Genomic DNA, 26,775 nt, shown 5'->3' on the forward strand with positions numbered 1-26,775 from the left:
TATTATATATGTGTAGTGGTAGGGGGGAATTAATTAATTATAAATCGTGGTAGTTGGGAAGGTCCTTATATTATAATTATGTGACATAATATGTAAGTTTTACGATATTCACTTTGTGTAAATTATTCCTTCAAAGAAGTTTAGCTTTACACTTCCTAACTTTACTTCTTCAAAAAAGTCAAAATTTCAATTCAATAATATATTCTTCCATAATTGTTTTTTTCATCATAACCCAATTATTGAACTACTTTTTGTCTCCAGTCTCCTATCATGATTTCAAATGGGATTTATCAACAAACTTTACGTCGTTTAGCCCATGTTGAATTAATGAGTATATGTTAGCAAACAAAAAGATTAACGAATATATATCTTGATTAAACCAAATGTGTCCTACAATAATGTTATATTATATTAGGAAAAAAAAACAGAAGAACCATTATTCCGAATGAGTGATGAAATATAAAAGGACTATGATTCATGAATAATTAATAATTCTCTTTTAGATATTAAGTAAAATAGGAATTAATCTAAAATAAAACAGTAGTAATAATATTAACCTACTCCCTCTATTTCATATTAAGTGAATTTTTGTGAATTTTCATAGTTTAAAATAAGTAAACTGTTCAAAATTCAAGATAAATGTTTGAATTTTTTTTCCGTTCTTGCCCTTTATTTACATTTTCTAGGTGATAAATTCAAGAGAGTTATTTGCTCATATTCATAATTTTACTTTGAATTATTTCTATTTTCAAGAACAGTTTGACAATTACTAAAATAGTAAAAGTGAAAACTGATATTTAATTTTTTATCATAATCTTTTTTTTTAATAAATATGCACTGCCTTACAAATTCAGTTAGGACGTATTGAATATGTTTCTATCAGACCAGATAGATCTATTGAGTGAGAGAAGGGGAGAAAACTCTAATTAGATATTCTTTTCTCGATTTGACAAATACAAATATTATATGTACCCTCAAAAGATATGAAACATATCTATCAATATTTATTACAGTATTTTATTAAATGCTTACCTAAAACTTCTTGGTATTATGAATCACTCTCTTTCACTCAATTTGCCATATAAAATATATTAGTGGATGGCGACCCATCATGACATATTATATCAGTATTTATTAGGTTGCAGATTGGGCATTTATATTATATATATTCGAAAGGACAAACAAAAAATGACACTTCATTCATGCCATGGTAGCACATAAAACGACCAAATTATCAATTTTGATATTTAAGTTTTTCAAACTATAAGAGATATAAAAGTTAGGAAAGTGAATCAATGGAAAAAAGTAATATTAGGTACTACTATAATAGTATAATGTTTTGTGTAAAAGTTATTATACACGGTTCTTTTAGTAATTATTTTAGACTACGATTTCGAACAAATGTGACATTCATGCTTTGAAAACGCATAATATAGTTAACCACTGTTCATGTTTTTATTTATTTATTATTTACATATAATCAAAATGTGAATTCTTGATCATAGAAAAACAAAATATTCAAAATGAATGCTGCACGAATCCTATCCTATTTAAATGCTTTTATTGACGTCATCTCTTTTAAATTGTTGGTCATATACGATGACTGTGAGAATATTAGGGAAAGAGGAGCAACAATTTCATTCAGTTCGCTTTCGAAAAAATTGTTGATCTTGAATTAGTTTGTTGATGTCTACACAAACTCCTAGATCAATTTGAAATAATGCGTTACCGACAATTAATATAGCGTTTGGCCTAAAGTAGTTTTTGGAAAAAAATTTGGGAACTTGTGTTTGTCCATACAATTTGCCATTACATGGCAAATATTTTTGGCAAAATTCCCAAGTTCTAAAAAAAGTAGAACTTGGGAAGTTTTAAAAATTTAAAAATAATCCCAAACTTTTATATTTTATAAAAACATCAATTATTTATTAATTTTAACTAAATATTTATTTACCAATTTACTCCATTAATATGATCAACTAATACCATTAATCCCTCTTAAATAAAACTTATCTTTAAAAATATCCCTCTCAATTCTTGATCATTAAATATATGTTAAATGAAACGATTAATGTATTCTATATAATGTTATTTTGTTATTGTTGATTGTTATCAATTATGTTATAAGATTTTTTTAACGGAACATGTTCATTATAAAATGATAACACAAACTTATGAGTATTTTAAATATTTTTTAGAACTTATATGTACAAAATAATTTTTTTTGAAATTTCACTAAAACTTGAAAAAACTTAAAACCAAATACGTGGTGCAATTTCACCAAAATTTTTCTCAAAAATAATTTGTCAATAATATTTGGGAACTTGAGCCCAAACGGGGAGGAGGAGAAACATGTCTGTCACTTTTTTCTTAAAAAATGAATGGGCTAGTCACTTCTTTATTGGTGTTCAAAGTTTAGCCATCATTTAAAATGTAGTTACTTTTTAATGTTGAAAACAAAATATTGATAAAAATATTTCTAGTTAAACTACAAAAAGATTTAAAAAGAATTTACTGGAGTTAGAATATTTTATAACTCTTAAGAGTTTCTTCTCGAATTTGAACATCATGTAGATTTAAGTACAAATTTTAAACGATAAAAAAATGCATGGAATTTTAGATGTCGTCTTCTTTAATTTAATATATAGCTCTTTTGTTATTAACTTACAGCTTGAATGACATGAATTATCTGAACGATATTTATAACTAAATACAACTTTATTTGGTAAAATTATTTTTGTTCATGGAATCACGAAAAACTTCATAGAGTAGCAAAAGATTTGAATAGTTTAATTTAAATTCTATGCAAAACTTCCTAAAGTTTGAAAGCGGATCTCTATATCTTTCAAATGAAGAAGATAAGTGAAAAATAGGTTATTTTCTTAAACTGCATTTCAAATACGGCAAACACTGGCTACAAATTGAATATTAGACGAAGAGCCATTTGGGCCTTTCCTCTCACATATATCTTCTCCCTTTTACTTCTGCACAAGTGGACAGCCTTTCTTGCACAACACTATTATCCATTTTTTTTGTTTTCTCGATATCCGGAGCCCGTTCATACCGACTAAAATCGGATTGAGCACTGCAGAGTCTATTTGGGGGTCACGCTCCCAACATAATTTTTTTTATTTTCAGGGCTCGAACCCGAAACCTCTGGTTAAGGTGAAACACTCTCACCACTGCACCACAACCCACCACAACACTATTATCCATTCAAGTTGCTAAAAAGTGAATAAACTTTTTCATCAATTACTTTCAAAAAAACAATTACTCCATCTGTTTCAATTTGAATTTTGACTTAACACTAGTTAAAAAAAGTAAAAAAAAAACTTTTATTATCTTAAATTATATATATAATATTAGAATATCATTTAATCTTGTCATGTTAGATATAATATTAAAAATTGCTATTGAATGAAATAAAAAAGGAAAATAACCAAATAAATTAAGACGGAAAGTAATCTAATATGCATTTTGGACTAATAATAGATGGGGAGAAAGTAGTAATTTGGGCACAAGCTTTTTATTGTTATGGTGTCTTTTGACAACACATCATAACAAAAACTTTAAAAAGAAATGATTAGCAATTTGATTTTGAATATAGACCAGTAGTGAAAATAAGTTGAAATCTGAAGGCGGAGAGAGAGCTGCTTCACGCCTCTCTCTTCATTCCTCTTTCACAAAATTCAAAATCCATAACCTAAAACCCTAGGTTTTATTCAATCAATTTCCCCCAAAATTGTTGGGGGAATTTATTTTTTTAATTGGGGTAAACGAAGCTACAAGCATGAGTAGCAGGAGAGAAGAAGAGAGGAACGAGAAGATAATAAGAGGCCTTCTCAAGCTCCCACCCAATCGCAAATGCATCAACTGCAATAGCTTGGTATCTTATTCGTTTCATTTTTATCAATCATTTATTTTAATTTTCAACTTTTTTTTGTTTAAGAGTTAATCATTTTGTTGGATAATTGTATTTGAACAACCTCCAGTTTAGAGAACCCTTGATTTGTCAATTGTTAGAATGAGATGGATATGAATAAGGTAAAATACAAACTTTTGTATTGGAATGAAAAGGTAGGGATAAGAGTGGTATTTAAGAGAACCCCTACTGTGTCTTAAAAGATGAGCTTTAAGTAATGAATGAAATGGACGTGGATAGGGTAGGATAAGTGTGAGATTTAGAGAAACTCTAGTTTTGGGACCTCTACTTTGTCTTAAAAGGAGAACTTTTAGTACCAGAATATACTGGAAGTGAATACGGTAGATAAAAGTGTTAAGAGAACCGTAAGTTTCTAGGACCCTTAACTTGTATTAAAAGATGATTTTTCTTTTGTATCGGAATGAAATGAACCAGAATAAAGTATAATGTATATGGGGTTCATGTAAACTCAAGTCAAACCCAACTGTAGACTGTACATATGCATCAGTGCTGTTTTTGCTCTTACAATTATTCTCACATTATTTGCTTCATATCTTACATAAGGAAATGAGTACTCTAACTTAAAGCAAGAAGCTGGAACGAATTACTCCTTAGGTCATTTTTATCTGTCTTTAGAGGTTTTGGCACACCCATTATGAAAACCATTTGATAACAGGAGCTAACACATTCTCTTTTGTACTCACTGCATCTTATTGATGCCATCAAGGAAACTAACTACTTCATCAAAAAAAAAACCATTTGGTAAGTGATAACATTAGTTATAAGGGGAATTTGACTCTTATCTGTTTCTTAAATGAGTAATCAATGACTATATGCCTTCTTGGAGTAATAAGGGTGAAATTAAGAATAAATAATGCTTTCTTGGTATTCTGAAGTGAAAATTTTTTGGAACAAACTTATTGGCTATAGTTACTGGAGAAAAGGATCGGAGGAGTAGTTCCTTGAGATGAGCTGTATAAAAGATAATGTCACGAATCTGGTTATTCTCTGTTCACTATTTTAGTCAATAGTTTTGACTCATTTTCATTTTGAATCAATCAATCATTACATCTATTACAATGTGCAGGGTCCCCAGTATGCGTGTACAAACTTTTGGACCTTTGTCTGCATGACATGCAGCGGAATACAGTAAGTGTTACCATTTTGCATGCTCTTTACATCTTTAGTTGCAAAATATGTGTACGGGAACTTGGTTTGAGCTATGATTATGAGGCAGGATTGATTTTTGGGTGGGTGGGGGGTCTTGCTCCTCTTTATGTCTATACTGTACAATTTCCATACTTTCAGCGTAGTCCAGAACTAAAGTAGGGAAAGCTGCTGGGTATTCAAGAGGATTTCTTCTGTTCAGAATTTTAAAATGCATTGGCACTTCTGCGTTCTAACTACAACGCTTAAAAGTAGCTAATTTTAAAATGCATTGGCCAAAATTTTACCTGTTATGCGTGCAGTTAAGTAGTTAATTTTAGCTGCTTCAGGAGTCAATCTGTCTGAAATCTATTGGACTGATGATCTGAAAAATTAGTTTGGCATTTTGTGATAAGATTGTCCATCCTTTTTACTTATTACTTCTTCTTCACAAAAAAAAAGCCCGTCCTTGTGTTAATTTTTAACTATCATGTGAGGGTGCAACAATTTAGGGATGTTCATCTAAATTTATTGTCTAAGCATTGTCCAAATAAAAACAGTGGTAAAATAAAATTTTAAGTTTCTCTCATGTCTGTTTGTGATGTTTTCTATTATGTTCCTAAGCTTGAAGTTCTGTACATCAGGATGTGAAAGTTAAAATGTTTCATCTTGTTCGTCTTGCAGTCGTGAGTTTACTCACCGTGTGAAGTCAGTTTCCATGTCTAAGTTTACTTCCCAAGAAGTGGAAGCTCTTCAAAAGGGTGGTAATCAGGTAAAATTATTGTACTCTTTACCGACCAAAAACTCGGGTAAAATAATTGCTGGTTCTTCTGCACTTTGAAGTTAAGATTCTCTTGTCCTGTATTTACTTTTTCAGCGGGCCAGAGAGATATATTTAAAAAGTTGGGACACACAAAGTCAGTGGCTTCCTAATAACAGGTACAAGATAAGCAAGTTACTGTTAGTAGATTATTAGGTTCCTGGTGAATTTACAACTTCAAGATACAAAAGTCTAACTTTCTTTTCTCATCAGCAATGTTGATAAAGTGAGGGAATTTATAAAGACCGTCTATGTTGATAAAAGATATGCTGCGGTGCAGTCCTCTGATAGACCTCCTAGAGATACCCAGGTACTATATCTGGAGTAGTATTTTGTCTATGCTGTACTTTAGACTAGCACGTTTCTTGAAACTTCTAGCTATGATTTAACATAATATTCAAATCAGCACTGGGCCCAGACTAATGTGTACAATATGCATTGAGTTGTCAGAACTTGAGAAACCACGACGATGATATGAGAAGAGCAAGTTCTTATCATTCCTATTCTCAAAGTCCACCATATGACTTTCAGTATGAAGAACGGCGTTATGGGAAACATGCACCAGTACTCTCTAGAAAGCCAGGATCAGATCGGGGACTTTACGAAGGAAAGGTGTCGAGTTTCTTGAGTCCTAGTCGTTTAAGTGATCATATGTATGATGATAGGTTTGGGAATGAAGGATCTAATCCCAGAGCTGCAGATTACTCTGTGTCTAGTGGAGGTGATCCATTCAGGTCTGTAGCACAGAGTCCCAACTTTCAGAGAGGCATCGGAAGTCCCGTAAGTGACACCTCAAGGGATATTTCATATGAAGATGTACGGAATGCCAAGAAAGATGCTGGAAGAATATTACGAGCACAGGTCATGTAAATATTACTTATTTACCTTTGTTAAACTTCAAATTACTCGGTTATTCAATGGTGGAGCATATTCATCTCTGGATTAGGGGTGTTCTTATTAATCAGAATATGCTGTTAAGTAATTCCTTTTTTCCTCTTTCTGGTTGAGTTCCTGGTTAGAGGGTCCTTACTAATGAGAATATGCTGTTAAGGAATTTATTCTCCTCTTTCTGGTTTAGTCCTTGCATGTCATAAATGGGCATGATAACATGACTTTCCAAGCTAAATATGAAGAGCCCCTTCTTGCCCTTGAACAACCAATGAAACCTGGCAAAGCATGTGGGCAGAATGTAGAGAGTTTTAACATTTTTATCTCAACATATTATAATAGATAGATTTCTAAGTGGAGGTGCCAAAGGTCACGAGAAAATAGCTATTTTCATAAAAACAAAAGAAAGAAGGAAATGTGATGGCATGACAGTCATTTGCTTGTGAGTTGAAAAGTGACATTCTTACAGAAGCTTTTAGCAAGGTGGGATAGTTACGACTTACGATAGATATCTTTTGGTATTACTTTTTTTTTTTTTTACAAAACAGTTTTATTCTCGATTATGATACATAATGAAGATGAATCATTGAGCATGCAAGTGGAACTTGGATTTCTTTCTATTTGACTTGTAGAAAAAGGCTCCTTGTCCTTTTCACTGCAGCATTGACTTGTGAAACTGACATGATGGTATTTGTCAAATCAGAGAACTGCATCTTCTGGAAGTTTTGAATCGTTTGACAGCAACTCTTTGTCATTCAAGTCTGTAAATGCTGTTGGTTTAGCGGATGTTGCTTCAGAATCAAAGCAAACATTAGAGACTTACTCCAGTAAATTGTCAACTTCCCCCTCTTTGCCACGATCATCGGGACCCGGAAATTCAAATGCCGCGGATCTGTTCAATGTTCCTCAAAACGCTCCACCTACAGTTCCAACAAAGTCTCATTTGCCAGTGTCATTACCAAATGGCTCTATAGATTTATTTCAGCCATCTATTTCTACTGGTCCAATTGGTAATTCATATCAATCATCGCTCACTCTCCCATCTTCATCTTTGGACTTATTCTCAGAGGTGCCAAACCTGCCTTCAGCTGCAAGTGCTGATGAAAAACCATCATGTGAAGTCACTTCCAAAAATGAAGGATGGGCAACATTTGATATGCCACAGCACACAGCAACAACTGGCATCGAACAGTTCACCCTGGCACCGACACCTGCTTATGGCCATAATTCTTTTTACTTCTTACCTGAAAAGACGCAACAACAATCGGTCACTGAGAAGTCATTGGATGTGGTTCCAGAGAGAAATGATGGATGGGCAGCATTTGATGTGCCTCAGCATGTGACACTCACTGGAAGTAATAACTTTAGCTCCAACAACATTCAATTAAAGGGTGATTCTCCAGCGAATTTGGACCCAACTTACTCTGTCATGCAATGTCCATCGCCAGTAGAATCTGCTCCTCATGGACCAGCCGTTAGAGACTCCACTGATTGTGCATTAAATTTATCAATGCCTGCTCCATTTCATGGAGGTGTGCAGAATGTTGAAGCAACTCCAAGTGCAAGAAGTACTGATGTAAGTGTAATCTTATTGAGTTTGGGAAGTGGCATAAGCAATTTCTGAGTTGAAAATCATCTCTTGTCGACTTCTGCTTAACTTGATTTTATTTTATGTGAAACCCTTTAGTTTATGAGGTTAGATAATATTTGCTCGTCTTTTGGCAGTTGTGGAGTGCCTTTGATGTTTCTAATGACCACTTAGCCCTCAAGAGTTTGCCTAGTAGTAAGGAACAAGTTGTAATGAACCATGATCTAGTTGATGATCAGTACATGGGCCTAAGAGGAGCAGAGGTAATTATCTTCCTAGTACGGTTAAAATTTGTGCGTTTGCTTCTTCCCTTTTCTCTTAAAGACTTCTATTCCGCAGAATGTAGCTACAGGTCAAAGTCAAAGAGCTCTGCTGGATAGTGGATATCCTATCACTAGTTTTCCATCATATGACACTGCCTCGTCCTCTGGATTGTCCACTCTTCCTGTAGCGGTCAGTTAATTTAGTCACCTGTCCTGTCCTGCGTGACCATTCTTTTAAACATCTAGATATCAGTATGCTGTTTCCTGCTTCTTTGACATAAGGTTCTTATTAGCAGACAGGAGTGCATTCACATGCAAATGAGCAGAAATCCAACAACCCATTTGATCTTCCTTACGATGCTGACATGGAATGCAGCAATATGGTATATCTCTTTTTTTCATTATATTATTTTCTGAAAAATTTAGTGTGAGAATTTGACATTATATTTTTGGTCCTCTGAGTCCTTCTACGTCAAGAGAAATTTCCCTTAACAACACTCCTCTCCAAGAAAAAAGAACTTTTAGGGGTCAATTCCGCCTTTATTGTGCGAAAGGAGGTTTCTTATGTTGTTCTGCAAATGTTGTATCTGATATTTACACTAGAAATCTAGGCTAAATTGTGGGCCACATTGTAAAGAACATAGGCCTTAGGTGGTCTTAATTCAATCCCAGAATCTAGCTCTTGAGGTAAGGATTGTCCAAAAACATATAAGGAGACAACAACCCTTACTCAACTAATGTGGGACTCTTACACCCCCTTCCCCTTCCCTGACAAGCTTGACATTTGGAGTGTGAACAACACAATAACCTAGCATTGAGTAATATAATAACATTGATGAGCCTGCCTCTGATGCCATGTAATGAAATAGATGTTGAGACTAATTCAAGCCCAAAATTAACTCATGAGGAACGTTGAGCCTAATTCAAGCCCAAAAATTAACTCATGAGGAAACCAATGTGAGAAGACAATAACCCGTACCATCAAGCAACGTGGGACTGTAGCACATATGAATGTCCACTAAAACTTGATTACCTAAAATATTGTTGCTTTGGTGCATTCTAATGTGATAATGATCTATGCCGGCCTCAGTACTGGGACATGAGCTCATTACAGGCTGCATTGCCAAGTGACGAGATGCCAACTTCCTTTATTGGTGGTGTGACCGAATCATGGTTTCCCCAGAACCCAGCAACAACTTATGTTCCTGCTGGACAGCATGGTACGTGATGTTTACTTTTCCAAGAAGTCCTTTCTTCTGGCAAATTTTCAGCCTCTCAATATATGGCCTTTCTCTGTAGGTACATTATTTGTTTCTGCACAACCAGCTGGCAATCAAATATCGTGAGTCATTCTACTTTTTCCATTTTTTGCTGTAAACATATGCAAAGATTTTCTAGTGAAATCTTTTTTTTATCAGCAATATTAGCTCTCTACTTGCTAAACTATAACTTAATGCACAAGTTCTCTACTATGTAGATGCTTGAACAGGTTTGACACTTCGACAGGCTTTCCACTTAATTTCTATTTTGTTCTTGTGTGGTTGTTTAGGATTAGATGATATCTGCTGTCTGGTGGGAATTTTGTGTCTCCACAAGAATGCTGGTGCTGTTAAATTGTTTATGATGATACGTTCAGAAGTACAGTTTACATACAAGAAGTAGATGGTGATTGTTAGATGCTGCGGGAATCTGGTGACAGTTCGTGTTGTCACCAGATTTTTTGTGGTAGATCAGTGTCCGGCTGCTGAATTTAATAGCAGGGACATATATTGTGGTTAAAATGACTATGAAGGTCTTAGAGCTGATACTGTTTCTGTTAAGAAGAAATCTTACTTTGTTCCTTCTTTTTTGAGTTTCATAGCTTTTTCGAAGTTCAAGCGTAATTAAACAAGGTGTTTCCCTTGTATCATTCAGAATCTAGTGTTGTGATTAAGGGACAAAGTAGACTTATGGATAGGATGATGGAAGGAGAATCCGAGGGGCTTGAGATAGGTGGTGATGGAAGAAGAAGTATGACTGTATCCTCACTGTAAGGTTTTCTATCTTTTAGGTATACCTTGTATGGTGGGAGTGGGTGGGGGGTTTGCCCTCTTTTTATGTAATTTATTACTTTATCTAAAGGAAAAGAACTTCAGCGTCTACCTGAGGCAGTAGTATGGTATGAAGCAGTCTCAGGATTACATATACTGAATAGGTTTGGTGCAGATTTATGGGTGCAAGGTAGCTACAGTACAAACAATATATGTGTGTCTACCATTTAGATAAAGACCCGTGGACTGTGGTAGTTTGTGGACGAAAAGAAAATACACATCTTAGGGAGGGAGGGTTATGGAAGTCTTTGTTTGTATGCCGAAAATGCTGCAACTAGATTGGAGAAACTGATTCGAGATTTCTAAAGGGAGGGAAAGGAGAAGAAATTTCATCTCTGGTAGAATGTAAAAGGACAACTGTTCACACTTGGTGGGGCTTGTGAATTCGCATCTTCAAGGTGGCACTTCTGGAATCGTGCTGGCTTTCTCAAGAGGAGAATATTTATGGAAGGGTAATATCTTCGAAATATGGGTTAGTAGATAATTAATTGTTATAGGGTGGGGCAGATTGCCATTTTAAAAATTTGGTTGTAGGGTGGGGTAAATTCTTATAGAGTGAGTTTGTATAAGGTGGAATACATATGGGAAGAGAAGGTTTGGAGATGTACTAGAAATGATGTGGGTCATTGTTACTAGAGTACAGTTCTATAAAGGTGTATGGTTTTGGGGGACATCCTTGGAGAACACATATCTGCAAGTTTGTAGTCTTTATCCATGGCACCCATCACTTGAAACTGGATGATTGGGGTATCATGTGGAATTCACTTGAAATGGGATGACTGGGTGATCATGTGAGATAAATTTTTTAGGAAGACCATCGCAGATTGGTGTTTTCCTTGGGAGAAATAGGTGATGAGTTGATGTGGTGGGGGGTGGGTCTGGAATCCCTTACAGAAAATTGTATTACATGGAGTGGGCAGAACTGGCAATAAGAGGGAGGTGCTTAAGAAAGCCTGGAATATTTTGTTGCTGAAGCGTGTATGTGTGTGTGTGTTTTGTGGCTGCTTGGTGTGATGTGCAGATGCCATCTTAAAAGCAGATAACTTGAGAAAGAGAAACTACCTTTTTAGGAGTATGGCTGTACCTAAATATAAGAAAAAGGTAATGTGAAAATTGCCATAGGATGAGAAAATGTTGGTTTTTTTTTTTGGACGGGGAAGCAAAAAAGGGTTGAAAGTGTCTCTTAACAGATTGAAATGACTTTCAATTATTTTATTAAGCATTGAGGGACTTTAAATAGCCAAAACATAAAACACATAATCTGCATAATTTGAAATTTAAAACAACTTAAAATATCTCAACAACTCAAACAAGCTAACTAAAATTCAAAATTCAAAATTCAAATTCATTTAAACTAAACAACTTATTTTGCTAAACTACTCCAATAACTAAAAGCAAATTTCAACATTGCTCCTTTGCTTTAGTTACTGCAATTTAAAAAATGCCCCTCCTCAATTTTTATTTTGGTAGTTGATGCCGAATCTCTTTTCATTATTTTTGAACTTGCAAAATTTCTTCTTTTTTCTTTTTCTTCTTTTGATTTTGTGCTTCATAAACACCTTCCATGACATTGTCTTGTGTAGAAGTTCTTTTGAAAATGCTTTTATTTGGACAATTGTAGGATTTGCAAAGTATTGTTGTAAATATTTTTCTTCCATCACAACAACACATATGGCATAGGTTGTAAAATATGATTTCATTTTTACCGACCAAATCTGATAGTTTTTGTCAGTGAAACTTTTCTGGACATTCAAAGAGAGACTGCTGCTTGACATCGATATTTGTTGAAAATAGCCATACGCTTTGAAAATAAGCACGGGTTGAAAAGGGTAACCTTGATGGGTTAAACTGGGTAGCCCTGACGGGTTAAAAATGGTATGATAGTTCTTTGAAAAAACTCACAGATCCCGTAAGATCAATAAGACTCTTGATACCACTATTGGTTTTTTTAAAACATGAGGCAGCAAAAAAGGGTTGAAAATGTCTCTCAATGGATTGAAATGTCTTTCAATTGCTTTTCAATAATTTTATTAAGCATTGAGGGACTTTAAATAGCCATCATAAAACACATAATCTGCATAATTTGAAATTTAAAACCACCTAAATATCTCAACAACTCAAACAACCTAACTAAAATTCAAAATTCAAATTCATTTAAACTAAACAACTTATTTTGCTAAAAATTACTGTAGTAACTAAAAACAAATTTCAACAGAAAATTGCCCCTTTAAGCTAGTCTATTTGGTTAATCCTAGTAGATGCCATTCAAAGAGGAAGCTGTTTTAGTTAAAAATGTATTAGGTACTCTTTGAGCAGTCAATGAGTGAAGCCTGCACTGTGGTAATTTAGCAAGTATTTAGTTTTAATGTTAGCTCGTTTGGTAGAAGCTTAATTGAGCTGCACTTAAATGAGTTGCAAAACATCTGTTTTCTCAATGTTGGCAGGGAAGTAGCGGAGTAGTGCCCAAACAATCACCCATGATTCAAGACAAGACATCTCCTGGTTGCTTAAATAAAATGGAGTTATTATTAGATCTTTTTTTTTTCAGGAAAAAAGTAAAAATATAAAGAAAGCCTTGCTAATCATTCAATGTGTGCTTGACTTATTCATTTGTTTTGAAAGATCAAAGAGATCCTTTTATGAGAAGTCCACTAATTCAAGCTCTAGTAAATATGCATGTCGGATAGTTTCAAACATCTTGAAGAGTTTGCTTTCTGTGTAATGCAGTTGTGGATTGCATCAATTATCTTTTAAAGATTCAAGCGTTCACTAGATTGTTCCTTGTGCAGGAATGTGTCGACACATGGGCAAGTTGCTCCTATTGGCGGAAATCCTTTTGCATAGGATTGTATTCCTGCATTCAACTAGTTGTTGGATCAGCTAGGTCATTCTTTCAACTTTTAGATTCCTATGTATTTCATGTCTTGGCCATGCTTGTATTGTTAAAAAAAAGGAGACAACTAGGCAGAAATTACCAAATTTCAAAGGCTGGTAGGCAATACTTTTTCTTGTTGATGGTATACAGTGTGTTCTGATACTATAGTTGATGTGATCTGGCTGAAATGTTTTGAGAATGTCTTTGTTGGCTACTCTGGCTAAGATGAGCAGCAAATGACGCCTTATTAATTTTCTTGTCAGCGCACTCTGTGGTTGTTTATTTTTGCCATTCTTGGTATTTTTTTTTAGCTTGCTAGCTGATAAATTGGGTAAAATATTCGGTTTCTGCTAGCTGCAGAATACTTCTCGTAATCTTCTGGGCATAGGCTACTACTACACCAAAAATATTCAGAAACATACTCCAATATTGACAGATATCAATGGTCCACAAATCCTATTGAGTATTTGCAAAAATAATCTATTGCATTCTTCTTAGTTGCTGTTGGAAAACCAAGATGGAGACATCGTGTAAACAAAAATCTTGTTAAATGAAGAGAACATTACCGATATAAGACAAACTTATGAACAAGCAAATACTAGCAGAATGCTCTGAAATTTGTGAAGAACATTCAAAAATTGTTTCGCGGATTTGGTGGATGACCATTAACTTAAAGAAGCAGCTGCAATCAACTTCAGAATTGGGTGTAAATACAAAATCTTCAGGACATTCAATGGAACTTTAGACAAAAACCTCAGGCTAAAAGTGAAACATCAATTTTTTTTTTTTAACATTAGCATACTAAACTTTAAAATTGCGAATCCGAAATTAATTTTGAAGCAGCTAAACTCACATTTTTTAAATTTATTTTTATGAATTATGTTTTAAATACCTTGAACTGAATCCATTTTCTATCCTGATAGTACAATTATTTTAGAAGTCAAACAACTTTTCCTCGGTGTACCATTTTAAAAACATCTTTCAAGTACCTTTTTTAATTTAAAAAGTTGATATATACTATTTGGTATGATAACAAAAAGAGTGACGATTAAAATTGGGAAATTAGAAATAATATATGAACTAATAGTTGAGAAACTTGTATATCTATTTGACCATGTAAATGTAATATAGTTAAAACTTAAATTAAAATAAAATAAAAACATAATATTATTCAAAAAGTAGTTAAGAATCTTGAACGAGATGTCCGAATAACCGTTGCTTTGATTTTTTTTGTCAACCATTTTTCTATAGCATCCATTTATTTGCTGAAAGATCGGAGCTTTCTTGATTCAAACATATGCTTGTTTATTTTTTCTTCACATAATATGCCATTCTTATCCAATTTTCCTACAATTTCTGTCAAAACGGTTTCATCACAATATTGTCTTCTTGTTGCTTATGGGTTTACTTCTCTCTTTCAAATCTCAATTCCATTGGTAATGTATTATTATGTTTTCCTCTTCTTATTCGAGTCTTAATTTTAAGGAATATATCTAAAAGGCTGATTAGAAATTTTTGACATTTTCAACTCAGGTAATGATATTCGTCTTGCTTATAGTTTTTTTGTCATTTGTAACGTGTTGTTGTCTATCCCTCTCCTTCAATTTTGATTATCTACTATAACTGTTAAAAGGATATTCAGAACTTTATGTGTTTACATCGAAATTTCAATGTGTGTTACTTTTAGTTTCAAATGTTTTTGCCTTTGTATATTGCAGTTTACTATCATAAATATATATGTGAGTGTGCACGAGTGTATGGTTTATAATGATATCCATGTATGTTGATTGAAATTGCAAAACTTGTGGTTCTTTCATTTCTTTCCCTGTTTGCATTCTCCGTGTGTGTGTATGAGTGCTCGTTCATATTTTTTACGTGCTATTGTGAGCAATCATATAACATTTGACAACATGTATTGTTTTCTGACATGATGAAAATGGTCTAATCTTGATGATGTAAAAGCAACCTTTTATGAATTCCAGAATTAGAGTTGTTGAGGTCATTGTCTGTTGACGTCTAGTTCATTGCAAAATGTCAAGATTGAATAGAAATTCATATGGCTGCGTGCTATGCTCTATGGAAGGATATAAAAGTCTGTGTTTTGTCTTTTCATGTCTTGTTTTGTTATGTTCAAACTGGTGCACAATGCAGCTTCTTTCTAGATTCATTACTTGTACAAAAATTTCAAGAAAATTGAAAACATAACTTTACATTATCTATTTTGATCATTTCCAAACGATTAGCCTTATATTTTCTAGTGTAGCTTTCTCTTGTTATTGGAACAATTATATATATTCTCCAGACCATTGTGCTATTTTTAACTGTTATTATCTAATGAGATTGTGCAGTGCTTTTGTCGATTTGCTTCCATCTTCTCTACCTTTATCAAGATTCAGTAAATATGTCATCCAAAAAATTGCAAGGATCTGAATTCTCTGTGTCATCTGCAGAGCAGCAAGCTAAGGTACGTTTTCACTCTATTCTTCTTTATAATTTCCATTCAGGACCATTTGCATTCTACTGATTCTTGTTGTATACACATTTAACATCTACTTCTCACGTATTATTACAAGAGGTTAGAAATTTGGTGTAGAGGACCTCACAATCATGTACTAGACACAGTTAACATCTGTCATCATTGTTGCAAATAACAAAGAAGATGTCTATTATATAAAGTGTTTTTGCAGCTTGATATGTTCAATGTGTGATGATTTTTTTTGTGATTCAGATCAATGAGATTAGAAAGCTTATTGGTCCTGCTATTAACAAGTTTCCAGCAATGTGTTCGGATGCATCAATTCTAAGGTTTCTCAGGGCACGAAATTGGCATACAAAAAGGTCAGCCAAGATGCTAAAAGAAGCACTGATATGGAGACTTGAAAACAAACCAGACATGATTCGTTGGGTACGTACTTCATGAGGCGATGTAATCTTGTTTCACATAGAAAACAACATAATTAAGATGTTTATTTTCAAACATCTTTGATAGCTAACAAGAAAGCTTTCTAGATGAATTAGTGTTTATCGAATATTTAATTGCAATACTCAGTGTTTTATAATACTCTATACGTTTGCTTTGTAAGTTAAATATGTTGATCAACAATTTGTGTCTAATTAGGATGATATTGCTCAACAAGCAGAACCTGCAAATGTTTACATAGCCAACTACTCGGACAAGTATGGAAGGACTGTGCTTGTCATGAAGCCTGGAATACCGGTACATAAATAACGAAATAGTTGTTCAAATTTGCTATTTCTGTCAACTGTGATGTAACTGTTGTTTTCCTTGTTTTTTTCCCCGATTTCAGAATCCTTACTCAGTAGAGCAACAAATGAGATATCTAGTCTATTGCATGGAGAGTTCAATACTTAGTTTAAAATCGGGGCAGGAGCAAATGGTTTGGTTAATTGACTTTGAAGGGTGGAACATGTCAAGCATATCAGTAAAGGTGACTAGGGAAACAGCACGCGTTCTGCAAGATTGTTACCCAGAGAGGCTAGGTCTTGCAATCCTTTATAATCCACCAAAAGTTTTCGAGTCCTTCTGGATTGTAAGTGCCTCTAACTTGATAAGCTTTTCTCATTTTACAGTTTTTGCTGCACCATAGTATATCAAAATGCTATTTACATTGTGCAGTTAGTAAAACCATTTCTTGAGAAGAGGACATACAAGAAGGTGAAGTTTGTATATCCAAATGATGTACATACTCAAAAAATAATGGAAGATCTGTTTGATATGGACAAGCTTGAATCCTCGTTCGGAGGGAAATGGACACAAAATTTTGACTATGTTGCTTACTCCAAACGCATGAGAGAGGGGGACACGAAGATGACTGATTTTGTTATTTCTGGTGCTCCATTGCCCTCTGATCAATATGTGACAGCTGAGACACGAGAATCCTCAGCACTAGATAATAGTTTCGAGTTATCTGAGGATGGTATATCGTCTACTGATGAAACAACATCCAATTTGGAAAGTTCAGACGAGACTGAAGATTTGCAGATGACCTGTAAAGATGGCATCAAAGTTGATCCAAATGCTACAAAACAGATAAAACAAAGCGACTAGACATGAGACGCAACCTCTTTTTTCCCTTTGCTCTTTCATTATTCTGTATTTCATTGCAAATTGTCTATTATTTAAACATGTTTAATAACTAGTTGTAGTTTTTGGTACATAACTTTTGTGCAGACAGATTAATATAAAATATAGTCTCAATTTGCTTTTCAACTTTCTTCATGTTCATTCCTTCTCTTTTTCAAATCATGAAACAAAGTGTTCAATTAACAAACTGATCATATATGGATGAATAATTCATACACCCCGAGGACAGGACACTGAGATGATTTAATTTTCACCCTCCTAAAATAAGTAAAACGCACAAGTGAAATGTGATTTACATGTGTTTTAAGTTAACTGGGGTAAATGATGGTTTTGAAGATGACGTTAGCTTAAATCATATTTTAGAAATAAAAAATTTATGATCGAATAGGATATCAAAAAACACAATCACTTTAGAAAATTGTTAACATTAATCAAGTCGCATTTATAAGTCAAGTTTCAAATATGTGATTACATATCAGATTTCACAAATGTGATTTACTAGTCACACATATGATTTATAAATAGCTACTATTGTATTTCTCCTTTTGATACTCAACACAACAATTATTTAAGATGATCTATTTGGAGTATATATTTGAAATGGTTTATTATTTTAATTTTAATTTCAAATAGTTTGACGGAGATCTATAATATTATTGAAAGTGACTTTGGATAAGTAAAATATATTTATGAATATAAAGGAAAATATTCTTTAACGATTCGAGCAAACAATCATTAATGTTTATATTATTATACAGACCTTGATCGAACGTTGCTAACATGAGATGCTTTGTGTACATGATAGCCCTTTTATTTTCTTCTCATTTTAATTGGTATTATTAAATAAGTAGTGTATAAAAAAGAAAGTAGCTAAACTACAAGATGCAGAGTCGTATTGTATTTGTCCTGCCATTGGCGAACAAATTTAATGAGTGATGATCATCAAGAGCTACCTCCATTATTAACAAACAAGTAAATCAAATCCCATTTTCTTGCTGTTGGATTTTTCATCCTTATTAGCTGTCTCTATGTCCTCATTCAAATCCCAATTTTTTTCATTTTCAAATCATATGATGGATCAAAATTTACAGTAAATGAAAGAGGAGGATTTGAAATAGAAAAAAACCACTAGTGAATGACCAACACAAAGACCCATTAATCCTCCTCCAAACAGTTGATGGGTTTTTGTGGATTATCGAAATTGATCTCTATTTCAAAACTGGTATGCATTTTCTTTTCTTGATTCTCTTTGTTTCATCGTTTCTTGTTATTTCATTATGAAAATCATTTCTGGGTTTTTAATATTTTCCGCAGGAGTTCTGCAATTGTTTGTGTTTGAATTGATTTGTCAAGGTGGGATTTTTATTCTCTGTCTTGATCTAAAGGGAATTGATCCTAGTTTATGTAATATTTTTTTGAGAAGAACTAGGTGGGTACAGTGAAGAAAAATTAGATATTCAGATCCCATTTCTGAGAAAGTTGCTTCATAAAAAAGAGATAGGTATTGGGTTGTTAAAGTTTGAGTTAAAATGAGGAAAGCTGTAATCTTTCATATTAAAGTGTGTTACAGGACAGTTTGGAATCATCCATTCCTTGTCGGTATGTTGTGTTTCTTGGCATTTCTGTACAGATCATTTCCTTTTGTGTTTTCGATCTTGGTGTCTGTCTCCCCTATCCTTGTTTGCACTGCTGCTCTGCTTGGAACTTTACTAAGTTATGGTCAGCCTAATATACCTGAATTTGAATGGGAAGAAAACAAAACTGATCATCTAGTGCCCTTGGAAACACGAGATGCTATTCGTGTTGAGAGTGACAATAATTACTTCACAGAGAGATATACTGATCAAGAGTGGGATAAAGTAGACAAATCAACGCTTAGTGAGGTTCATAGGGGTAAAAGATTTGGTGATCATTCTGCTCTAATTGGTGGAGTTTCTGGGCAAGCGGCAAGGGAGTTTTTTGAGCATAAGAAGGAAGATAAATTTAGTGACACGGACCTTATGGAGAATCAGTATTCTCCCACTTCGAAGGTTGATGGTGAGAGCGTTGAATTTGATAATGAAAAATCAGTTGATTCCTTTGATTCTAGGAGGGTTAATCTTGATTCTCCTCCCGGTTCACCTTGGAAACATAGGGAGGAGGCCTTATATTCAGGATCTGATCGAGCAGAGAGCTCTTCTCCAGATGCTTCAATAGCTGATATTATGCCAATGCTTGATGAGCTCCATCCGCTTTTAGATGAAGACACTCCTCAACCTGTCGGTTTGTCACATGATGTTTCTCATGCTCCTTCAGAAAGTTCTACCAAGTCCTCCGAGAGTGATGATGAATCTGATGATGATGGTTCTGAAGACCAGGAAGAAGTAGAAGTTGCAGATGATGAGAATGAAGATGATGATGATGATGAAGAAACACGAGATAAGGAAGATCCAAAGTCTGCTATTACATGGACGGAGGAGGATCAGAGAAATCTGATGGACTTGGGAACCTCCGAGCTTGAAAGGAATCAACGATTGGAGAGTCTTATTGCAAGGAGAAGATCACGAAAGAATATGAGTTTTATAGATGAAAAGAGTTTAATAGACTTGGTAACTGCTGATTACATGCCTCCCATTTCAACAGCAAGACAGAACCCTTTTGATCTTCCTAATGATAACTATGGCCCTGGACTGCCACCTATCCCTGGATCTGCTCCATCTATTTTGTTGCCTAGGTGTAGGAGGAACCCATTCGATCTTCCTTATGACCCAAATGAAGAGAAACCTGATCTTACAGGAGACACTTTCGAACAAGAGATTATCACATCTCAACCAAAAGAGACATTTTTTAGGAGGCATGAAAGTTTTAATGTTGCGCCCTCAATCTTTGGGATGAACAAGAAAGATACCCGTTTTAGACCTTATTTTGTTCCTGATGTGATGGCTGCTGAAGGAACAAGTTATTCACCATTTCAAAGGCACCCTAGCGATCTCAGTGATTCCAAAGTAAGTTCTGTTCTTGAAACAGAGTCACAGGGATCAATTGAAGATCTGGAAGACAAGAACCTCACTGAAGAAGATGTAGAAGACAAGAACCTGAATGAAGAACTGGAAGGCAAAAACCTAACAGATGAACATATCGTCAAGGAGCCAGAGCTGATATCTAAGATAGAGCATGCTACTGAGGATATTGGGCATGGAAGCCAATCCTCTGAAGAAGTAGAATGTTTGGTCCTAGGTGCATCTGATAAGAGAGATATTGAACTTCATGACACTGATGTTAAACTATCAAATGTGGAAAATCATCATGAAGTGGTACCAATTGTGTTCCATGAAGAAACAGAAGCCAGTTCCGTGGAACTTGATCCGTCTAAAATTTGTTCAAAGTCAGCAACTTCTGAACAAAAATGCAGTAGTCAGTCAAGCTCCTCGTCATCATCAGAAGTAGGTGAAAGGATCTTTGCTGACAAAGTAGTAGTGAGATTAAGTTCAGAGGAAGCGATGTGTCATGTTGAAACCATCTCTGAGCATCCCTCACCGAATGTGTCAGATCTGAACATCACAAGCAGTTTAGTGGACGAGAGTTCTCATTTGGAACCTATTTATGATGCCAGTCCTCCTTCCAATAAGAAAAATACTTCTTCCTCCTCAATTGCTTCAGATCTGCTTCTAGAATCTGAAACGGCGCATGTCCCTGAGAGGGAACCTGTGGAAAATAATCAAGACATTGAGAAGTCCATTCCGAAGAAGGAACGGATATTTTCATCAGCAGATTCCCAAGAATTGCGGCTGAAGGAGGCAGTAACTGAAAAAAATGAGCTTGATGTTGCAAAGTTGGAGATATCAAAACATGATGAAGTCTTTGGCAGTGCAAGTGCTCCTCCAGTGCCTGTAGCAGATAGTCAGGCATCTATTGATTCGAAATCGTCCACAAAAGTAAGTAATTAGTATTATTCCCTATTCATTACTATAAATTGCAAAAGCTTTTATCATGCATATTCTTTAATCCTGTTACAGATGAAGAGAGTTATCATGCATATCCTTTTACGGATGAAGAGAGTTATCATGCATATTCTTTAATCTATTTGGCCTAAATTATACCAAGATCTTAGCTTTTATCATGTTTTAATACACCTTATTTAGCTTTTCTCTTAAAATTGTTTCTTTATTTGAGATAATTGAACATTGATATTTATAAATCTTTTTAAAATTCTTAATTACTTAATCTAATTATGTTTAATGGCATATGATTATAAAAACCAAACACTAAGTTGGATTTGAAGTGATGCAATATAGGCCAAAAGAATTGTTGAAAACAAAATCATTTTCCAATTTAACCAAACATATTGTTTAGATTATACACCATGTATTTTTTTTATTTGTATTAAAACGCCATGTAATTTAATATCATGAGCCAAACATCTGATTACAAATAATCTGGTAACTATGATACACTGTAACTTGTCCATAGGCAAATGTCCCCTTAAATTATCATACATACTTTCCATCTTACAAACATGTACACCTTTGAATGTCAAAGATATATTTTTACCACTGTTATAACCTTGTATTAACAGTGTGAGATGCTTTTGTTAAACTGGTTGATTGTGATGTCAAAGTCAACTGGTAACTCATACTGGTAGGACTGAAATTAACTCTCTCCTCCAATCCTATTTTTTTCTACTGTGTATCTATTAGTTTAACAGTACGAATGGAGTGACAAATTCTTTTATGGTATTCTGGTTTTAGTTTCTGAAAACTGAAATAGTGATTTCACAATCTTGTTTTTAGGATGTTCTTTGGAGATTTTCTGTTTCTCTTGTCTCTTCTTCTATCAAAAACATTTTTGAGGTATTTCAGATACAAATTAGTTTTTCTAAAAAAGCTGGCTTATAGAGCGTCTGATAAGCTTCTACGATTTTTTCTTCAAGGTAGGATCTGCCGTCTCATCAAATGAGCCAGAATCATAACAATTGTGCTAGGAATTACACGGTTTATTGGATTTGTCTCTGGTCTCTGAAAATTTAGTACACCCTCTCTCTTCTGTATATCTTTGTACCTTCTGTTGCATTCAATTATAGAACAATGAAAAATTATCAGTTAGTCTTAAGCTTAAGTTCATTTTATCTCTCTCACCTCATAATCATATGTGGGCATGAGGAGAATGAGAGAAATATATCTCCATATTTGCATGTTCAAAATGGTTTCGCTAGACAATGTTAAATGTGAAGTTATGTATTGCATCGCATATGTTGTTACCCTTGAATGGTAAAGATATCATAGATTTTTTTTTTGAATCTGAAAAAAGTTTAGAAAATTGTATGATATCATAGAATTCTCTTAACAGATTGAAAAAGATATCATAGATTACTCTATTGTTGTACTCTTCCATTTGTTTCCATTTCTTGGCCTTGGCCATGAAGTTTTCTCTTCTGTTCATCTACGAATAAGTTTTCATGTTAATTTAATAGTTAAAATCTTGGAAATAGGTAGTATCCCACCTTATCCTAATGGTAAATGGCTTAATTTTTGATCATTTATTCTAAAGAAATTATTCTTACAGTTCTTTTTCTTTCCTAATGGCAAAATATGGTTAAAAACTGTCAAAATGAGGTCACATTTAGAAATCCTGGTTCATCATTATGGGTGTTAAGTCTGTTAGAACTAAGAGTGAACTTTACTGGAGGTGAAAGAAATGTCCTAGGGACATTTTCATAGAAGGTGAACTCGTGAAGTGCATTCCTTAGTCTTGGCAAGAAGTTTTGATTCTTACATTAAATGAAGAAGTTTAGATATGGTGTTATGGTTCGACCAATGTTTTAGGTGTGTCGAACACACTGAAAGGACATGCTCCAGTGTGTAGATGTTAAGCTAAACTTGGTTCCAGCGACCAATATTTGCTCTGAAAAGACATGCATTTATAGGCATATATGATTTACAATCATGAAGATTCAAGGAAATTGAAGATCAAGTCTTCAACACCAAGGATGCCTTAGAAGTTAGAGAAAAACAAATAAAAGGATAGATGGGATAAAATCAAGTAGTTCAAGGCATACACAAACCCAAAATATTGATTATTTGTACACATGCAAACACAAGTATTAATCTTAATCCAGGGATGGAAGAAAGAAAGGTTTAAACCAAATATAGAATGTAAGTAGTAAGCAACCAAGTAGCAAATTAACTTGACATAAACTAATTAAGCTTTCAAAAAAATAAAAAAAGATACAATTGAAGGCAGAAGGGAAATTGAACCCAAACATGAATTACCTCAGTAGAAGCAATCCAAGATAGGTTCAATTGAAGAGGTTTGGGATAATACCCCAACTCATAACAGTCATCACCATTCATAATCAAAAGCTAGCTACTGAAATAAACCAGAATTTAAGCTATTTATAGCAACTACAAAAATAACTAAGATATTACTAAAATAGCCCTTACACTATGACTCAGCCCTAACGTGGGAGTTATCAGTATAGTTCTACTTGTACTATGTCTTCGCATTTATCTGCATCTTAAGTGAATCTAATTCTGATATACAGGAGGCACCTGTTTCAATGGAGGAAGCAAGGACCATGGAGAGCTTGAATGTGTCGAAAATTCAAGAAGTTCCTCCTAGTATCAACTCTCCCAGGAGTCCAGAGTCTGTTCTTAAGCCACCTAGTGCTAAGTTGGTAGCTGAAGAATCTGAGAGTTCTAAAAATGGACCAGTGCATAAGTTCTCAAGTTTGAAAGACCATGAGATGGGATTACCAACTTTTAAACCAAGACCAACTGGAGACATTGATTTGATTCATAAGCAGACCCCTGAAGAGAATGCTGACAGACTCATCCTTCATGATTCAATTGATGGGGATGTGCATGCAAGAGAATCCAAAGGCAAGGGAGCTTCTTTACATTCACAGGATGCCGGGACAGACTCAGCTATGAAACAAGTCTTGAAAAATGATATAGATAAACCAAACACGAGCCTTCAACAAGAATCAGAAATTGAATCACGTGAAGCCAGCTCATCTAAGAACTCAGAATCAAGTCTAAAAAAAATTGTTGTATCTGAAAGAAGTGAAATTGATGCAGGCAAAATAGATCAGAAAGTTGTAAAACAAGAAGATAAGGTAACTACCACCGAAAAGCCAGATCATGCAGTTGAGTTGCCTCAAGAGACGGGTGTAGTTACAGGTGATGTTAAAGGCAAGAAAGAAAACTACACAAGTCAGGCTCAAGTTCAAGTTCAAGTGACTTTTAAAGAAAATGAGGATAGCTAGAAAATTGGGAGAAAAAGAGGTATCCTTCGGGTTTCTTTTCTGAAACATCTTTTTTCTTTGTTAGTGGATGAATGATTAGATGTTCAAGTTGGTTTCGTTTATTTTTAAGCTACGGGTAGTTAGTATTCTTTTTTTCTTATTTGGTTGTGCATTATTCAGAGCGATGGTTGAACTGCTTATTCTTCAAGAATAAGTTCTATTTGATTTCTTGAAGTTTTTTCTTAGCAGTTCTGGAGATTAGTGGGAGAAAAAAGGATTGTTACTTGTTACAGATAAACAATCTACTTTTTGGCATGTAAAACTTACTGCTTAGGTGTTCCTATGGTTAATAATAGCAAGACAAAAGTTCTATTTTTTTTTAACCTCCCCCTAGTTTCCTCTCTTTTACACTTTCTTGGTTTGGCATGTTTTCAAGTTTCATATACAGGATAGGGTATTTGGCTTCTTACTAATCCTTGTTGAACATAGGAATGGAAAAGGATATTCTACATTATTTGGATTCAGGGGACTTGCATGTTTTGTTTGATTTGTGACAATTCATTGTATTTCTTGAGCACTTGTACTTACTTTGATAATTTCTTTTTTGAGCCAAGGGTCTATCAGAAACAACCTCCCTACCCTACAGAGGTAAAGGTTAGGCGTGTGTACATACTATCCTCCACATACCTCACTTGTGGGATTACACTAGGTAAATTGTTGTTGCTCGAGTACTTGCACTTCACTTGCCACTGTGTATCTTGAAGTGAAATGTTTTCACTGGAACTGAAACTCTATTTTGATCTCTTGCTCCCAGAGCCTAAATCTGTATTTTCAGCACCAAAAAGCTGCTAGTGAACTGTTGCTTGACACTGTCTACACCAGCAGCACCTTTAGTGGCAATAACTGATTGTCTATTGACAGCTAAAATTTACCATATTTTCAACACAAAACATAAATACATATGTAAAATTTCAACAGGTATTCGCTTCTTGAACATATTATTTTATAAGTAGAATGAGTTTATTGCAAAGAACCTTATATGTTACACTTGACGTTTAAATTTTGGATCTGCCACCCAAAAAGGCATCAGCTACATGTATCATTGTTATAAAAGTAGCTGTCATATTCTGAACCAGCAAACAGAGACACATGCAACCCACCCAACACCATACGGTCGCACGCATGCACATAACTACCTATACATATTTAAATCTGTATTTTCTGATATTTAATTAATAGCAATAATCTATCTATAGTATTAATATTGATATAGTAGTCATTATTTGAATCAAAAGACAGAGCAAACACATGCAACATACAAACATTAATGATTCCACTAAGCCTGTCCTGTATCATTATGTAACTGTAAAAATCATATTTGTGTTACATATTAATAAAATATGATGAATAGATTCAACCAAGGGCGAAAGCGTCAATGCAAAACCGCGTACAAAACCGCGTTTTTCCTAATGGAAGAAAAAGGAACAAATCTAATCCCACCTTTACTAGTACAACAAATAAATAAATTAAGCAAGCACAGTTTTGGTAATAGACAATAGGCCGTCACAAAAGTCAGACCATTTTACATTTTAAATGATTTTTTAAAAACACCTAGTAAAAAATTTTAAAAAATTATCCACATTTAGAGGAAAAAGACTTACTATTAAATGACATTAGATTTGGGGCGGCCATCTGATTAGTTCAGCTATCACTATTAAAAATGAAATATGTTGTCAATCTCTAAGAACACAATAGATATTTTTGTTTGTTTTCTTAACTATTACCTAAATCAGTTTAACAATCATAATTTCGTTACTATTATGTATCTATCACAAAAAATAAATTATTTTTTTTGA

At 34.2% G+C, this 26,775-nt stretch overlaps 3 protein-coding genes across 4 annotated transcripts; all 3 read left to right on the forward strand.

The window, feature by feature from the left end:
• The first annotated feature begins 3,586 nt into the window (after positions 1-3,586).
• Positions 3,587-13,859, forward strand: LOC129875956 (probable ADP-ribosylation factor GTPase-activating protein AGD14). Of its 2 annotated transcripts, none has more exons than XM_055951213.1 (13): positions 3,587-3,886; positions 5,010-5,071; positions 5,753-5,840; positions 5,946-6,007; positions 6,102-6,198; positions 6,339-6,749; positions 7,480-8,352; positions 8,502-8,627; positions 8,704-8,817; positions 8,924-9,009; positions 9,711-9,847; positions 9,927-9,969; positions 13,507-13,859. In XM_055951213.1, exons 1-13 carry the CDS (start codon positions 3,791-3,793, stop codon positions 13,559-13,561), a joined length of 2,250 nt encoding a protein of 749 aa, XP_055807188.1. In that variant the 5' UTR covers positions 3,587-3,790; the 3' UTR covers positions 13,562-13,859. The 2 variants fall into 2 exon arrangements, with proteins under 2 accessions (XP_055807188.1, XP_055807189.1); XM_055951214.1 differs by having other exon boundaries at positions 3,588-3,886; positions 8,924-9,010; positions 9,718-9,847.
• Positions 13,860-15,946: 2,087 nt separating this feature from the next.
• On the forward strand, positions 15,947-17,797 carry LOC129877241 (uncharacterized). Its single transcript, XM_055952732.1, has 5 exons — positions 15,947-16,056; positions 16,321-16,497; positions 16,711-16,809; positions 16,901-17,143; positions 17,230-17,797. The coding sequence occupies exons 1-5, from the start codon at positions 15,994-15,996 to the stop codon at positions 17,659-17,661; spliced, it is 1,014 nt and encodes a 337-aa protein (XP_055808707.1). The 5' UTR covers positions 15,947-15,993; the 3' UTR covers positions 17,662-17,797.
• Positions 17,798-18,592: 795 nt separating this feature from the next.
• LOC129877235 (uncharacterized) lies at positions 18,593-25,302 on the forward strand. The gene is made up of 3 exons (XM_055952725.1): positions 18,593-18,919; positions 19,012-21,611; positions 24,218-25,302. The coding sequence occupies exons 2-3, from the start codon at positions 19,227-19,229 to the stop codon at positions 24,938-24,940; spliced, it is 3,108 nt and encodes a 1,035-aa protein (XP_055808700.1). The 5' UTR covers positions 18,593-18,919; positions 19,012-19,226; the 3' UTR covers positions 24,941-25,302.
• Positions 25,303-26,775: the final 1,473 nt, after the last annotated feature.

Source organism: Solanum dulcamara, chromosome 12, assembly GCF_947179165.1.
Source record: "Solanum dulcamara chromosome 12, daSolDulc1.2, whole genome shotgun sequence".
In the NCBI taxonomy this organism is placed as follows: Eukaryota; Viridiplantae; Streptophyta; class Magnoliopsida; order Solanales; family Solanaceae; genus Solanum; species Solanum dulcamara.

Excerpts from the sequence above, each read along its gene's own strand:
- LOC129875956 (XM_055951213.1), top strand. The coding sequence starts at position 3,791 with ATGAGTAGCAGGAGAGAAGAAGAGAGGAACGAGAAGATAATAAGAGGC. Across the intron at positions 8,818-8,923 it reads TGTCCACTCTTCCTGTAGCG|ACAGGAGTGCATTCACATGC; the intron begins GTCAGTTAATTT and ends TCTTATTAGCAG. Across the intron at positions 9,848-9,926 it reads TGTTCCTGCTGGACAGCATG|GTACATTATTTGTTTCTGCA; the intron begins GTACGTGATGTT and ends CTTTCTCTGTAG.
- LOC129877235 (XM_055952725.1), top strand. The coding sequence starts at position 19,227 with ATGAGGAAAGCTGTAATCTTTCATATTAAAGTGTGTTACAGGACAGTT. Across the intron at positions 21,612-24,217 it reads ATTCGAAATCGTCCACAAAA|GAGGCACCTGTTTCAATGGA; the intron begins GTAAGTAATTAG and ends TCTGATATACAG.
- LOC129877241 (XM_055952732.1), top strand. The coding sequence starts at position 15,994 with ATGTCATCCAAAAAATTGCAAGGATCTGAATTCTCTGTGTCATCTGCA. Across the intron at positions 16,498-16,710 it reads AACCAGACATGATTCGTTGG|GATGATATTGCTCAACAAGC; the intron begins GTACGTACTTCA and ends GTGTCTAATTAG. Across the intron at positions 16,810-16,900 it reads TCATGAAGCCTGGAATACCG|AATCCTTACTCAGTAGAGCA; the intron begins GTACATAAATAA and ends CCCCGATTTCAG.